This window comes from Rhineura floridana, chromosome 5, assembly GCF_030035675.1.
Source record: "Rhineura floridana isolate rRhiFlo1 chromosome 5, rRhiFlo1.hap2, whole genome shotgun sequence".
Lineage (NCBI taxonomy): Eukaryota > Metazoa > Chordata > Lepidosauria > Squamata > Rhineuridae > Rhineura > Rhineura floridana.
Genome location: NC_084484.1, coordinates 188,130,437 through 188,144,323, shown reverse-complemented (window position 1 = coordinate 188,144,323; position 13,887 = coordinate 188,130,437). Strand labels below are relative to the sequence as shown.

At 54.9% G+C, this 13,887-nt stretch overlaps 1 protein-coding gene across 2 annotated transcripts; it reads left to right on the top strand.

Moving 5' to 3' along the window:
* Positions 1–1,135: 1,135 nt before the first annotated feature.
* Positions 1,136–13,498, top strand: HPX (hemopexin). 2 transcript variants are annotated; one of them, XM_061629280.1, is made up of 10 exons: positions 1,136–1,243; positions 1,687–1,763; positions 6,034–6,114; positions 6,487–6,629; positions 7,783–7,936; positions 9,089–9,301; positions 10,732–10,848; positions 11,371–11,501; positions 12,428–12,572; positions 13,078–13,498. In XM_061629280.1, exons 1-10 carry the CDS (start codon positions 1,194–1,196, stop codon positions 13,344–13,346), a joined length of 1,380 nt encoding a protein of 459 aa, XP_061485264.1. In that variant the 5' UTR covers positions 1,136–1,193; the 3' UTR covers positions 13,347–13,498. The 2 variants fall into 2 exon arrangements, with proteins under 2 accessions (XP_061485264.1, XP_061485265.1); XM_061629281.1 differs by lacking the exon at positions 13,078–13,498 and adding an exon at positions 12,977–13,071.
* Positions 13,499–13,887: the final 389 nt, after the last annotated feature.

Here is a 13,887-nt window from a genome sequence, read left to right as displayed (position 1 = left end):
TCTTTAGGAGTGGCTGCACCACCGCCTCTTTCAAGGCTGCAGGGGCCACCTCCTCACACAATGAAGCATTAGCCACACTCTGGGCCCAGCCAGTCAAGCCAGGGGGACACATGGCTGGGTGTATAGCAGCCATCACCTAGTCATTTTTTGCTGCCGAGTGTGGGTGCTTTGTGTGTGTTGGAAGTGGAGCAAGAGCAACTCCTGTTTTGTTCTTTTGTTTAAGCTCCAGAGGAAAGATAGAGCGAGGGTCCTCCAGATGGACAGGCTTTGTTTACCTTTTACCTGTGATGCTCTGATTGACTTCTTTCTGTTGCTAGACTGTGACTCCTTTAAGGGAAGCTTACCTGCCCCTCCTCCTTCTGCCCTTTCCATTCCTTTCTTCTCCGGCTGTCCATGAGAGAGGAGACATCCCTTTGTCTCTGTTCTCTCCAAGCCATGGGGCTGACTCCCTGCACCTGGGAGTTATGCCTCCAACTTAGCTAGTTAGTTAGAACTAGGTATGCCTTTTCTATCTACTATGTATTTCTATAAATAAAGTAGCTTTTCTTATTTTACTGAGTCTCCAGTCTCAGTGATGCTGTTGCAGGGTAAAAGCCTGCTTTCTTAGGCAAACATATGCACACGCTGGCACACTCCCATTTCAACATCTGCTGTTACTCTCTGCTGCTGTGGTGCTGCTTTTAAATGAAATTAAGCAACACAACTACACACAGTGCAACACTCTGCTGGGGTCATCCAGCCTGACTCCTCACACCGCAGCAGGACCCATATCTTTATGGTGTATTGATTTATTTAGCAGTGTAGCTGTTCCCGTTCCAGATGCTTGGAGCTAGAAACTGATCAGCAGAAGGAAATCAGTACTCAGCGGCCGCTCAGCCCTCCCTCTGCGTCTTCTTGGGTTCCTTCACTGCAGCAGCAGCAGCAGCACCACACCCAGCTGCTTGGGGGGAATCATGTAGATTTGTTTTCAGTCTGTCCGATCCAGCTGGAACATTTGGGCTCCTGCTCTATGTGCCCGGAGCGGAGCAGGAGTCAGCCGAAAGGGCATCCAGTGTGTCAAAGGTTAATGTGTGAGTCCGGATTGTGCAACTGTCCCGTGCGCCTGTGTTGGGAAATCCCCCTGGCTCTCCCTCTATAAGAACCTGGGCTTTGGCGCTGCCGTGTGCGTTGGGAGGACCGGCCTGGCGAGAATCATGCGCAGCACGCTGGAAGCCCTCTGCCTCGGCTGGGTCCTCCTGGCCCTGTGAGTCAGGGCTGGGGAGACTCTCTTGGCGGCGGCGGGCGGGTGGCTCCGCTTGAGCCCTTGCCCTTGGGGAGGGGGGTGCCACGCCTGTGGCCAATTGGTCACGGGGGGCTGCAGAGGGCTTTGGGAAGCGCTTCCCCGCTGCTTTGCGAGGGGGAGGGAGCGCCTGGCTGGGCTCTGATGCCTCCAAGCGAGCAGCAACGCCGGGCCGATGAGCAGGAGCGCTGCCCGGAGCCAGCAGATGGCACTCCTCTTGCCCTGCGGCGCCTGCCGGCAGCGGCATCGGCACGAGCCCCTCCGGCCGGGCGGGCTGGCCTGGGCTGTCGTGGCAGCGGCTCTGCCTTTGCCGGGGGGCGGCGGGTCCCCTTCCCTCCCCGTCGCTCTCAGCTGGGCTGCAGAGGAGGCCCAAGGCGGGGCCCTCATCCAGGGGCTTTCTTTGGCAGGGGGCACAGCGAGACGTCCAGCGGCCCCGGCAGCAGCTGGCACCACTTGGCCTCACAGCCTCCGCTCAACGACACAGGTGGGCTTGGCCGGGGCACCTGCTCCCAGCGCTCGGCTCCGCTCGGGCACCGCTTCGCTCTCCCTCCCCCCCCCGCAGGAACCCCCTCCCTCAGGAACCCCCTCCCTCCTGCGCCCAAGGGTGGCTGCCTTTAGGCGCCCGCGGCTGGAGGCCGGGGAGGTTCAGCTGCACGCTGCCTGCCTCGGCGGGGGCTGGCTTCGCCTTTACCTGGCCGGGCGCCAGCCCTCCTCCACTCCGCTCACGCATTTCTCCAGGGAGGGGGCGGCGGCTCAGGGGCAGAGCTCCTGCTTGGGCGGGGGTCCCAGGTAGCAGGTGCTGGGGGGAAAGGCTCTGCCTGTGTCCCTGGAGAACGGCTGCCTGCTGGCCAGAGCAGAGCGCCGAAGGGCGCACCTGGTGGAAGGCTCTGGGGTTCCGAGTGTGATGGATATGAGCAGAGTAACTCAGCGGTCTTGAGCGGCGCGGGGGCATTTACCTTTTACCCTGCATGCAGATCAGTGAGACAAGACTCAGTAAAATAAGTTTAAAAAGGTCCTTTATTTCTAGGAATACATATTAGATGGAAAGGCATACCCAGTTCTAACTAACTAAGCCGGAAGCGCAACGCCCAGACGTGGGAATTGCCCTCGTTGTTCAGGAGGGAGAGAGCAGCGACAAAGGTGTCTCCTCTCTCCTAGGACAGTCGAAGAAGAGGACAAAGGGAGGAGGGGCAGATAAGCTTCTCTGAGCATATCAGTTTACAAACGAAGGAAGTTAGGCAGAGAAGAGCATAGGTAAAGGTAGGCAGCCTAGCCAGCTGAAGGACCCCAATTCTCTCTTCCATCTGGAAGGAAAACAGCTTGGGGGTACTCCTGGATCCAACACTGTCACTGGAGGTTCAGGCGGCCTCAGTGGTTAAGAGTGCCTTTTTCCAGCTCCGGCTGGTTCGCCAGCTTCGGCCCCTTTTGGACAGAGATGACTTGCCACAGTGCTCTGGTAACTTCTAGACTGGATTATTGCAATGCGCTATACATGGGGCTCCCCTTGAAGATGACTCAGAAACTTCAACTGGTCCAAAATGCAGCAGCCAGATTACTGGTCATGGTTCCCTTTAGAACGGAAGTAACCCCTCTTCTAAACAGCTGCATTGGTTGCCAGTTCTTTTCCGGGCCCAGTTCAAGGTGATCATGTCAAGGTGTTTAAAGCCCTAAACAACTTAGGTCCCAAATATCTGAAAGACCGCCTCCTTCCCTACACACCCTCTCAGCTGTTGAGATCAGCAGAGGGAGCCCTTTTGGTAGTATTGACACCCTAGGACAGCCTTTCCCAATGAGTGGGCCACCAGATGTTGTTGGACCACAATTCCCATCAGCCTCAGCCAGCATTGCCAATGGTCAGGAAAGATGGGGATTGTAGTCCAACAACATCTGGTCGCCCACTAGTTGGGAAACGCTGCCCTAGGAAGTTCAGGATGGTGGTGGCCTGGGAGAGGGCATTCTCTTTGGCAGTCCCTAACCTGTGGAACTCCCTCCCCATTGAGGTGGTCTGGCAACTTCATTTTACAACTTTCAGTGAATGCTGAAGACACACCTCTTTACCCTGAGGGCCTTTGACACCTGAGGTGTATATTTTTTGGACCAACCCTATTTTCTGTGATGTTGTTTAGGTTGTTTTTAACTGTTTTTAATTATGTGTTTTAAAATTATTGTAACCTGCCCTGAGGCCTTTGGGTGAAGGATGGGTAACAAATCCTAACAACCACAACCACAACATAGTACACTTCCTGGCTTATTAAAACTTGCCAAGGGAGTGTGACCAAGTAGATCCAGGATGTGGTCAATGCATCTTTGTTGGAGGGAGTGTTTCCAGCCACCCTGAAAGAGGCAGTGATCTGACTGCTCCTGAAAAAGCCCACCCTAGACCCATTGGTTTGTGACTACTACCGTCTGGTCACCTTTTTAGGGAAGGTGATTGAGAGGGTTGTGGCACAACAATTGCAAGTACTCTTGGATTAAATACACCACTGCTTCCCACAAAGACACGTTGACCACACCCTGGATCCATTTGGTCAAACCCCCTCAGCAAGCTTTAATGAGTCAAGAATGGCAAGGGCCAAGAGGAGACATTGCTGACTGCATCATTGCAAGCACCTTGTCCATGTCACCAGGCCGCATCCACTGAAACCGTTCCCAAAAAATTGCAGCAGATGTTGCACTGGACACCTCACTGGGGACTACACTAGATGCTGACAGGGCAACAAGATTGCTACAGAGGCAAGCAACTTTACCCTCAAAGTGCCTTGCAAACAATTCACAGAGGGCCACTGAAGGGTCTAAAACTCAATTTCCTGGAGCTGACAGACCTTAGACAATACGGAAAAGCTCCTCTAGTTGGTTACTTGAGGATGTGATGATGGCAGAGAAGTGGGCCTTCTTCACCACCCTCACCAACACACAATAGGCACGGTTATGATGTTTTACTCATGCCTGATCAGCCTCACAACATGTCTTTCGCCACTTTCGCTCTAACTGTTGTCCAGCCTGTTCCATTGCCCTTAGCTCACTAGCATATGAAGGTGCAAACTGGGTTCCACAATGCTGGAGAGGGTGCTTGGAGGCAACCATGTCAAGAGCCCAACACATCTCATTGTTACACAGCGTGACAAGGGCTTCAACGGGGTCATCTGCTCTATCTAGTGGAAACTCCCCCAGAGCATTTAGAAATCCAGTGGATCCCTTTAGTCTCTGGGGTGGACCATTAATCTGTCCACCACCCCTGCAGGGAAGGATCCAAACTTCACCAGGAAGTAGTCTGACCACAACAGTGTTACGTAAATCACAGAGATCGTCAATGGTCTGAGCTGTGTGTGTGCCAGTGTTTGTGTTTACCCTGCACTGAGATCACTGAGACTTAAGCCTTAGTAAAATAAACCAACCAACCAACCCAAACCTTTAACCCTTTAGGGTTTCTTCATTCCCTCCCCAGAGAGAGGACCTGTCTGAGGCCAAGGGGGGCTAGCAATGGGGGCGGGGTGAAGGGGGGCTGCCCTGGCACAGGGCAAATGATGGGGCTCACCTGAACACTGTTGGAAGTGGGGCAAGAGCTGTCGGAATTGCTCTCTATTGAGATGCGTAGCAAAGTTGTGTAGCGCTGCGGAACGGAGAGTATTGAGCGAGCTTAGTGTGTGTGTTTGAATCTTTGCTAAGATTCTACCTTCCCTGCAAATTAGTCAGACAGAGACTTTAAGCTGTAAAATAAGAAACAATTACTTTATTCTGGAAGTACATGCTTGATAGGAAAGAGTTCTATATCTAGCTTAACTGGCTATGCTGGAGCAGCGAGCACTGGTCCCAGTACTCGCCCTCATCCTGGTTGAGAGGAGAGACAAAGAGAAGATGTCTGCTCCCCTCTCGAGAGAAACAGAAGAACTGAGAAAGGTGGGAAGGAACTGAGATCAACATTCCTTTGCTTATCAGCCTAGCAGGAAGGGAAGAGACGGCAGAGGATCAAAGGGATAGGTATAGCCTCAACCAGCAAGAGGTCTAGCTCTCTCTAGCTACCCTTATTAACCCCATGCAGCCCCAACCCACCAAGTTGGAGTTGAACCTCATACATTCCAACAAGAGCAACTCCTGTTTTGTTCTTTTATTTGTGTTCCAGAAGGAAGATAGAGCTAGGATCCTTCAGATGGATAGGCTTGTTTACCTTTACCTGTGATGCTCTGACTGACTTCCTTCTGTCGCTAGACTGTGACGCCTTTAGGGAAGCTTACCTGCCCCTCTTCCTTCCGCCCTTTCGTTTCTTTTTCTTCTCCGACTGTCCGGGAGAGAGGAGACACCTTTTGTCTCTGCTCTCTCTCTCCTAGCCATGATGTCAACTCGCACCCCTGGGTGTTGCGCCTCCAACTTAGTTAGAACTAGGTATGCCTTTCTCTCTACTATCTATTTCTCTAAATAAAGTAGCTTTTCTTATTTTGCTAAGTCTCCAGTCTCAGTGATGCTGATGCAGGGTAAAAGCCTGCTTTCTTAGGTAAACGCATGCACACACTGGCACACTCGCATTTCAACATCTGCTGTTACTCTGCTGCTGTGGTGTTGCTTTAAACTAAATTAAGCACACAAATTACACACAGTGCAACAAGCACTTGTGGGGGAGTCCGTGTGGTGCTTCTTGCACAAGGCAGGGAGACTGCTGTGGAAAGGAGGAGGGGTGGGTCAGTGTGTATCAGAGGGTGGGGGGACTGTGAGTGCATTGGGGGGGTCTGGCACTCTCCTGACTTCACTGGTTCTTCCAGAGACAGTGCAGCGCTGTGCAGACGAGGAAGGCTTTGATGCTGTCACGCTGGATGAGAGAGGCACCATGCTCTTCTTCAAAGGTAGGTGGGTGGGCATGATCTGACCCCCTCTCTTCAGCCCCACCCCTCTCTTCCCATGGTGGCAGGGTGAGGCCTGAGGAGGTCTTTGCCTGGGTTGCTTAGGAAGGAGGGGCTGGGTGGGCTGGCTGAGAGGCTGCACTCCTCAGGAGGAGGAGAGGAGGAGGGGTGGGGGGCTCTGGACACAGACCTCTGCGTGAGTGTGGGTTCGTGCAGGCGGAGGGAGCCTCCTGAGTAGAGACCCACACAGAAGAGTCTGAGGCTCTCGGAATCATCAGTTCTGGTGGGGTGAAGCCAGCCACGTGTGCTGTGGGCCCAGCCTTGCCCCCACTCACCCCAGCGTCTTCCCATGGGTCTCCCCTTCCTCCTCCAAAGGGGAGTTTGTCTGGAAGGGCTTCAATGGTGCTGCTGAGCCCATCAACGCCACCTGGCCTGAAATCCAGGGCCCCGTCGATGCTGCCCTCCGGATTCACCACCTCAGCCACCCAGTCGCCCATGACAATGTGTTCCTTTTCCAGGTGTGTGGGCTGAAACTGAGGACACCTCTCCTCACAGCCAGGAGCATGACTCTCCCCACCCCCAATAGCCCCACAGGCTTCCCTGGGGCAGGGGACCTGGGAGGGAAGGAGGGAGGGGTGCCCCCAGCCTGCCACCATATGCAGCCCCTCAAAGGCCGTAGATGGCCTTTGGCCTTAGAAGTGGAAATGACCTTTGGCATCATGGATGGGAAGGGATGGGAGGCCCTGAGGTCCAGGGGTGGGTGTTGCAGAGTAGCAAAATTAGGCATCTGAGTGAACCTTTGTGTGCTTGAATCTTTGCTAAAGATTACACCTTCCCTGGAATTAGTCAGACTGAGACTTTAAGCTTTCAAATAAGAAATAACTTCTTTATTCTGGAAGTACAAGCTATATAATGGCTACTAGCCACAATGGCTGTTCTACCTCCACTATGCCTCTGCATAACCAGCTGCTGGGAATCACAAGTGGGGAGAGTTGCTGTTCTGCTCAAGTGTGTCGGAGAGTGGCGATGCTGGGAATGGAGAGACTGAGTGAGCCTTTAGGTGTGTTTGAATCTTTGCTAAAGATTACACCTTCCCTGCAGATTAGTCAGACAGAGACTTTAAGCTTTAAAATAAGAAATAACGACTTTATTCTGGAAATACATGCTTGATAGGAAAGAGTTCTACATCTAGCTAACTAGCTAAGTTGGAGATGCAAACACTAAGCCTAGTGTTTGCCCTCATGCTTGGAGGAGAGAGACAAAGAGAAAATGTCTGCTTTCCCTCTCAAGAGAAAGAAGGAAGGAAGAAGGAGATGTGGTCAACATCCTCTGCATATCAGTCTAGTAGGAAGGGAGAGTCAGCAGGAGATCAAAGGATAGGTATTAGCCTAGCCATCTGGAGGTCTCCACTCTAGCTACCCTTTTAAACCCCATGCAGCCCCAACCCACCAGTTCAAGTTGACCCACATATTCCAACAGTGGGGAGGGCACAGTGCCGTGGGCACATGGGGGCCAGGATTGGGAGGAAGCAGGAGGTGGGCTCCTCTCCAGCTGAGCTGCCCTCTCCCCCTCTGGGTGCACAAGGGAGGGAGGCCTGTGGGGAAGCCACTGTGGGCATGGGTGCTGCGCGCTGTCCATATGTGGAATAGTGGATCTGCTGTTGCCTTGCAGGGCAAGTGGGTCTGGGCTTATGCCCAGGGCAAGCTGAGGCCTGGCTACCCCCGGCTCATCCAGGAAGAGTTTAAAGGAGTGCCCGGGGACCTGGACGCAGCTGTGGAGTGCCACCCCAAGGAATGCATGGCCGAGACAGTCCTCTTCTTCAGGGGTGAGAGCGATCGTGTTCGTGGCAGGGGGGGGCAGGGACAGCAGGAGCCACCTGTCCCCACCTCTGAAAGGGCTGGTGGTCTCCAACCAGAGCCTCTGCCATCCAGGAGCTCCCAGGGGCAGGGTCTCCCTTGGCTCCTTTGTGCAGGCCCCGACCCCAACCGCCCCCTCCTTCCCTCCCTCTGGGCTGCCAGCCCTGGCAGCTGCTTTCGTGGCCTTTCCCACCACTGGCCCTGATTCCTGGAAGGACTCGCCTCTGAGGGGCTGCAGCAGCCCAGCCAGGCGCCTCCCTGCCCTGCCCTCGGGACTTCCGAGGAAGGGTCTCTTCCAGCAGCCCCCAAAGCAGAAGTGCCATTTGGGCACAGCTGCCCTGCGAAGGGACGTGGCTTTGATTGTCGTGGCTTCCCTAGAAGCATCTTGAGAGTTGTGTTTCGTGCTGGAGGGGGCTGAGCATTCTCTCCCAGCAGACATGGGGAGCCTTTGGCCCTGCAGAGGCTGCTGAACTGCAGCTCTCAGCAGCCCCAGCAAGCATGGCCAGTGGCCAGGGATGCTTCCCCACTCCAGGCCTAGAGACTGCTAGCCCACAAGAGTTCGAGTCAGGAGGGTGAACAACTGGGAAGCCAGTTTGTGCAGACAAGAGAGTGTAAGAAGAGCCCCGCAGCATCTGGGCCGGGACAAAGGGGGCCCGCCTAGTCCAGCTCTCTGTTCTCACTGGGGCCAGCAAGATGCCTCCAAGGGAAGCTCACAAGAGGACCTGAGGGCAAGAGCGGCGGCAGTGACAGTGGCCCTCTCCCCACCTGGGAGAGTAGGGGACCAGGGAGCCCTAACACGGCCCTGAGCCTCGGCACCAGCCCTTTCCCACGGTGCTGCCTTCTGTAGGGGTTTGGCTCATGGTCTGACTTTTCTTATGCCCACCTGTGATTTCACCAGCATCCCCCCCACGCCGGGCAGCACCCTTTGTACTTCTGCCTGCCCCCCTCCTTCCACAATGGCAAAGCCCAGCTTGGCCCAGCCCCGCAGCCCCAACCAACCCCCCCCAGCCCAGTGCTCCTGCCCTTGTTAACTGTGGTGTCATTTCTGCAGAACAGGCTCCTCCCTGCATGTAGAGGAGGCAGCCACTGACACCCCTCCGGCCCCACACTTTCTCCCGCAGGCCCTGTGGTCTTCTCTTATGACCTGGCAACCAATGCACTGAAACAGCGGTCGTGGCCTGCAGTGGCCAACTGCTCTGCTGCTATCCGCTGGCTGGAGTGCTATTACTGCTTCCAGGGCATCCGCTTCGTGCGCTTCAACCCTGCCACGGGTGAGGTTCCCCCCAACTACCCACGGGATGCCAGGGACTACTTCATGCGCTGCCCTGGAAGAGGTGAGCCCTCTTTCTCTCCCCCCCCGCGCTTCCCTCCCCTGTACTGAAGCTGCTTAAGGAGCTTCCAGACCCAGCTCAGCCCACCTTGGAAAAACGCAGCTTCGGCCGGGTGGTTAACAGAAGGCTAGACTCGTAACAAGAGCTCTGGGCTCAAGGAAACGGCAGAGAGCAAACCTTGGGCTCCTGCAAGAAAGTAAAGCAAACAAGTGCACTTCTCCTGCAAGATCTGTCCCGAGGAGAGTTTCTTCTGCCAGAGCCAAGGGCAGCAACAGGTGCATCTCCTGTAGGCTCTGAGGAGCAGTGGCTTTGTGGGGCTGTTGGTCTCAATGAGCATCTTCCAGCACCAGAGAGGCCACAGGGTCTAAAGTGCTTCTCCCAAAGTGGCAAATCCCAGCTGTGGTAGCCATTCAGGACTCTCTGACAAGAAATGTTTGCCATGTGACACCGGCTCAGCCTCTCAGCCTGCGGCAGCGCAGCCAACCAAATTTAGCTGCATGGCTTATGGGCTGAGGTGGTCACAGGGAATGAGTTCAGTGGGGACCCACTTTGAACCCCCATCTCCAAGAGTGGCAGCTTTTCCAGTTGCTGTCACTTGCTGCTATCAAGTGACAGGTGCTGAGCCATGTCACCATCTCTTGCCTGCCGCCCCCTAAAATCTGAATCACCAAGTGCATCATCAATATTTCCTCCCCTTCTTAAATTACATGCAGTAATGTTTTTAATTGTTGTGAACTGCCCAGAGAACTTTGACTATGGGGCGGTATAATAATAATAATAATAATAATGACCATGCCACCTTGAAGATTGGTGCAGGGGATGGGTGGGGGTTAGTAGAGCAGCCTTGGGGTATGACTTCACTTGGAAAAGGTGGGGGATTCAGGCAAAAAACCTGCCTCTGTGGTGCTCCATACAAAGTAAGGGTGCGTTACCCTTTGCCAGTCTTGGGGACTCAGCAAGTGCCTGATGGTGCCATCCTCTGGAGCTGACTGGGTGATTTTATGGTGGGATTTCACCTTGTAGAGTATGGAGCCCCCCCGTGTGCACTGAAATCTGCTTTTCTGAGACACCCCCCTTTGATGCTGTTGAAACCCACTACCTCCTTGGCCCGCAGAGTGTTGCCACACCTGTATTCTAAACGCCCAGCAGACGAAGCCTGTCAGTGCTTCTTCTGGGAAGCAACACAACTTCAGAGGCTCTCATGAACCTCCCAATGATGAACAGCCCAAAAGTTGTCCAGTGAACAAGGGCACTTCCTTGGCTCCTGCAGGGGTCAGATTCAGTGAGCCATCTTAGCTGTGGGTCCACAGACAGAGCAGTTTCTCTGGGTCACCAACTGGAACAGTGTCCGAGCTCTTCTGTGGAGGTCACCATACCCCTGGAAGTTTCTGTTCTCTATCCCTTTGTTGCAAATCCCTGTCTCTCACTGGCAGGTCACGGGCATGCAACACATGCCAATGCCACCCTGAGGGCTATAGTGGACCCCTGCAGTGGGCAGCCCTTCCAGGCCCTCTCCTCGGATGATTCTGGGCGGATATATGCTTTCCGTGGTAAGCAAGTGGGAGCACGCTTGTATGGGGGGCAAGAGGGGGTCATGGGGCATGCTGACATTGGAAGGGGGGATTTTGGGGGGGAGAGAGAGACAACGAAAGGAGCTGGCAGCAGGACATAAGAACATAAGAACATCAGAAGAGCCTGCTGGATCAGGCCAGTGGCCCATCCAGTCCAGCATCCTGTTCTCACAGTGGCCAACCAGCTGCCTGGGGGAAGCCCGCAAGCAGGACCCGAGTGCAAGAACACTCTCCCCTCCTGAGGCTTCCAGCAACTGGTTTTCAGAAGCATGCTGCCTCTGACTAGGACCCTGCAATTGGACCCTGCAATTTTCTCCAGTCTGAGATAGCGGGGCTCCCTCCCACTCTCACCATGCATACATGTGGTTCTGTGCAGGGCAGAGTCCCTCAGAGCGAGAACCCAAAGGCCAGCTGGGTAGCTGGTGTGGGTGTAGGGCCAAAGCTCTTGTAAACGGGTGCTGCAGAGACGGCCCCCATTTCTCCTCCTCCTTCTCCTCACAGGGGGGCAATACTTTCGTGTTGACTCTGCGCGGGACGGCTGGCACTCGTGGCCTCTCAGCCACACTTGGAAGGGCCTGGAGGGGGAAGTGGATGCGGCCTTCAGCTGGGAGGACAAGCTCCACCTGATCCAGGTGGGGGGCAGGGAGGAGTACCTCTTCTGCCAGGTGTATTAGGGAGGGGGAGGCATATGGAGGGAAGGTCCTCCTAGGGGCACTCATGCCTCATGTGGGTCATCTCCATGGTTCTCCAAAAGGGCCAGCAGTTGACTTGCTGCTGTGAAAGGAGACTCCCCGGCACATCTCCCTTGGGGGGGGGGAGCCAGACCGAGGGGCAGGTGCCAGATTCTAGCCTGGAGGGGCAGCCTCTCCCCTCAGATAACATGACTGTTCCAGCCAAAGCGTGTGGCCTAAAACAAGGAGGAGGCCCAGAGCCTTGAAGAGGGACTCCTAGGCTGTGATCACACCAACAGGCAACTGCACAACCGCCACATTGGCTCCTGTGCTCCATCCAGAGGCAGAGGCCCCCTCAAATATTAACTCTCAACTCCTCCCCCCCCCCCCCGCTCCAGCTCTTTGCATTGGGTTCATCAGGCTCAGAAATGGGCCGCCCTGTTGCAGCACTGGGGGATTTGGGGACCTTACCCCAGGAGAAAAGGCAGCCATGCTTGCGGGGCCTTTTTGTTCAGCAAAAATAACACCGCAATATCAGAAGAGCCCTGCGGGTGCTGGATCAGGCCAACGGGGGCCTGTCTAGTCCTGTCCTCCTCACTGCGGCCAGCCAGATGCCCAGCGTGATGGGGAACCCAAGGCAGGACCTGAGCAAAGTGCAGCACACTTGCCCTCCTTGCCAGTCTGAGCAACTGGCAGCCAAAGGCATCCTGCGGTGGATGGGAAAACGTAGCCATTGTGGCTAGTAACCAGTTGTGTCTCAGGCAAAAGGCAGCTGAAGGGGTGGGAAAGGCAAGGCCGAAGTTGGAAACCTGCTCCCGATCTACCTATGCCACCCCCCTTGGCTGGACTTGCCAACAACCCGCTGCCCTCTCCATTTCTACTTGTAGGGCTCTGAGGTCACCATCTACCGAGCTGGCCCTGGCTACAGCCGCATGGAGGGCTACCCGCGGTTCCTGAAAGGAGAGCTGGGGCTGGTGGAAGCAGATGCCGCCTTCACTTGCCCTCACTCCAAGGACGTTTACATTATTCACGGTACTTGAGATTGCTTCTTTCCATAGCTGAAAACAGCCGTCCCTTGGATGCCCTCCCCTCTAGCACCAGAGGCATGGGGGTTACTCAGAGCTGAGGGAAAGGGTGCATGCTCAAAGGCACTCTCTTCCTCAAGGAGACAAGCACTGGAAATAGGTTCCTGGCTAAGCTGTGTCTTGAATTAAGTTAGAGGTTGGCTTAATTTTTCACATGTGGAAGGGCAGGCAGGCTTATGTGTGTGTACGTGGGTCATGGGGAAGAGACCTGATTGACTAAAGAGTAGGGGATAGCAATTCAGTTCTGGAGGCCGAGAGTCCTGCAGCCTTTTGGGGGAGTATTGAGGTGGGGCAAGTCTGGGCAGGCACGCCAGGGGCTTCTTCCTCATAGCCCTGTTGTCCTATGAACAGCCATGTCCACTTGAGGTGTGGAAGAACAGAGTTTTGGGCTCTCCAGGCAGCTCCAGGGACTGACACTGTGGACCTGACATGATTCCCCCCGCCCCAAACAGGAAGCTCCATGAAGCGTGTGGACCTGCAGCTGAGCCCACGTCGCCCGGGGCCAGGAATTGCCATCCCCCATGACCATGTGGACGGTGCCGTCTGCACCACCAAGGGGGTGTACCTTTTCCATGGAGCCAGCTTCCACCATTACGCCAATGTGTCTGAGCTCCTCAAAAGCTCAGCCCCTGCACCTGCCCAGGACATTGCTGCTGCCTATTTCAAATGCCCTGTGGTAGGGGGTCATGGTGCCACCACACATCCCCCTCACCAGGCATGAAGGACCTCCTCACCAAATGGACCAGTGCCACCCTGAGGCTGACTCATGCTCCGCCTCCCCACAAGCCTCATGCCAGGTTGACCAAATAAACGCCCACCCCACGGTTGCCCACTGGCTGAGGATGCCTTTGCTCTTGTGGGGCTACAACTGTTCTCTTGCTTCTCTGATGGTTTGTCCCAGGGTAGGGCGGCTAACCTGCATCCAAGGGCACTTCCGGGCAACCTGTTTATTGAACATTTGTCCTGATTTGTGTGCAGGGTGATTAGATAACGAACATTCATTCTGACTTGTTTGCGGGGAACTTAGATGGTACTGTGTCAAAGCCAGTGTCACACACACACACCATCCCGCTTCCAGGGCATCTTCCCTTATTGCAAAAGGTCTGATCTTCTGGGGGATGTGGGTTTGTTGTCCAAATCCTTCCGGCTGACTATAATTGCACAACCTGACTTTGCTGGAATTTCACTGAATCCCACCCAAAACTAGCAGCAGCCTGGAAGCACCCAGAGCTCCCCAGTGCAGAGTTCTCTGAGCTGAGATA

What these genes read in the sequence shown, in the direction of transcription:
- HPX (XM_061629280.1), top strand. Translation starts at nt 1,194, where the DNA reads ATGCGCAGCACGCTGGAAGCCCTCTGCCTCGGCTGGGTCCTCCTGGCC. An exon ending in CATGCGCTGCCCTGGAAGAG is followed by an intron (nt 9,302 to 10,731) that starts GTGAGCCCTCTT and finishes TCTCACTGGCAG; the next exon opens with GTCACGGGCATGCAACACAT. An exon ending in GGACGTTTACATTATTCACG is followed by an intron (nt 12,573 to 13,077) that starts GTACTTGAGATT and finishes CGCCCCAAACAG; the next exon opens with GAAGCTCCATGAAGCGTGTG.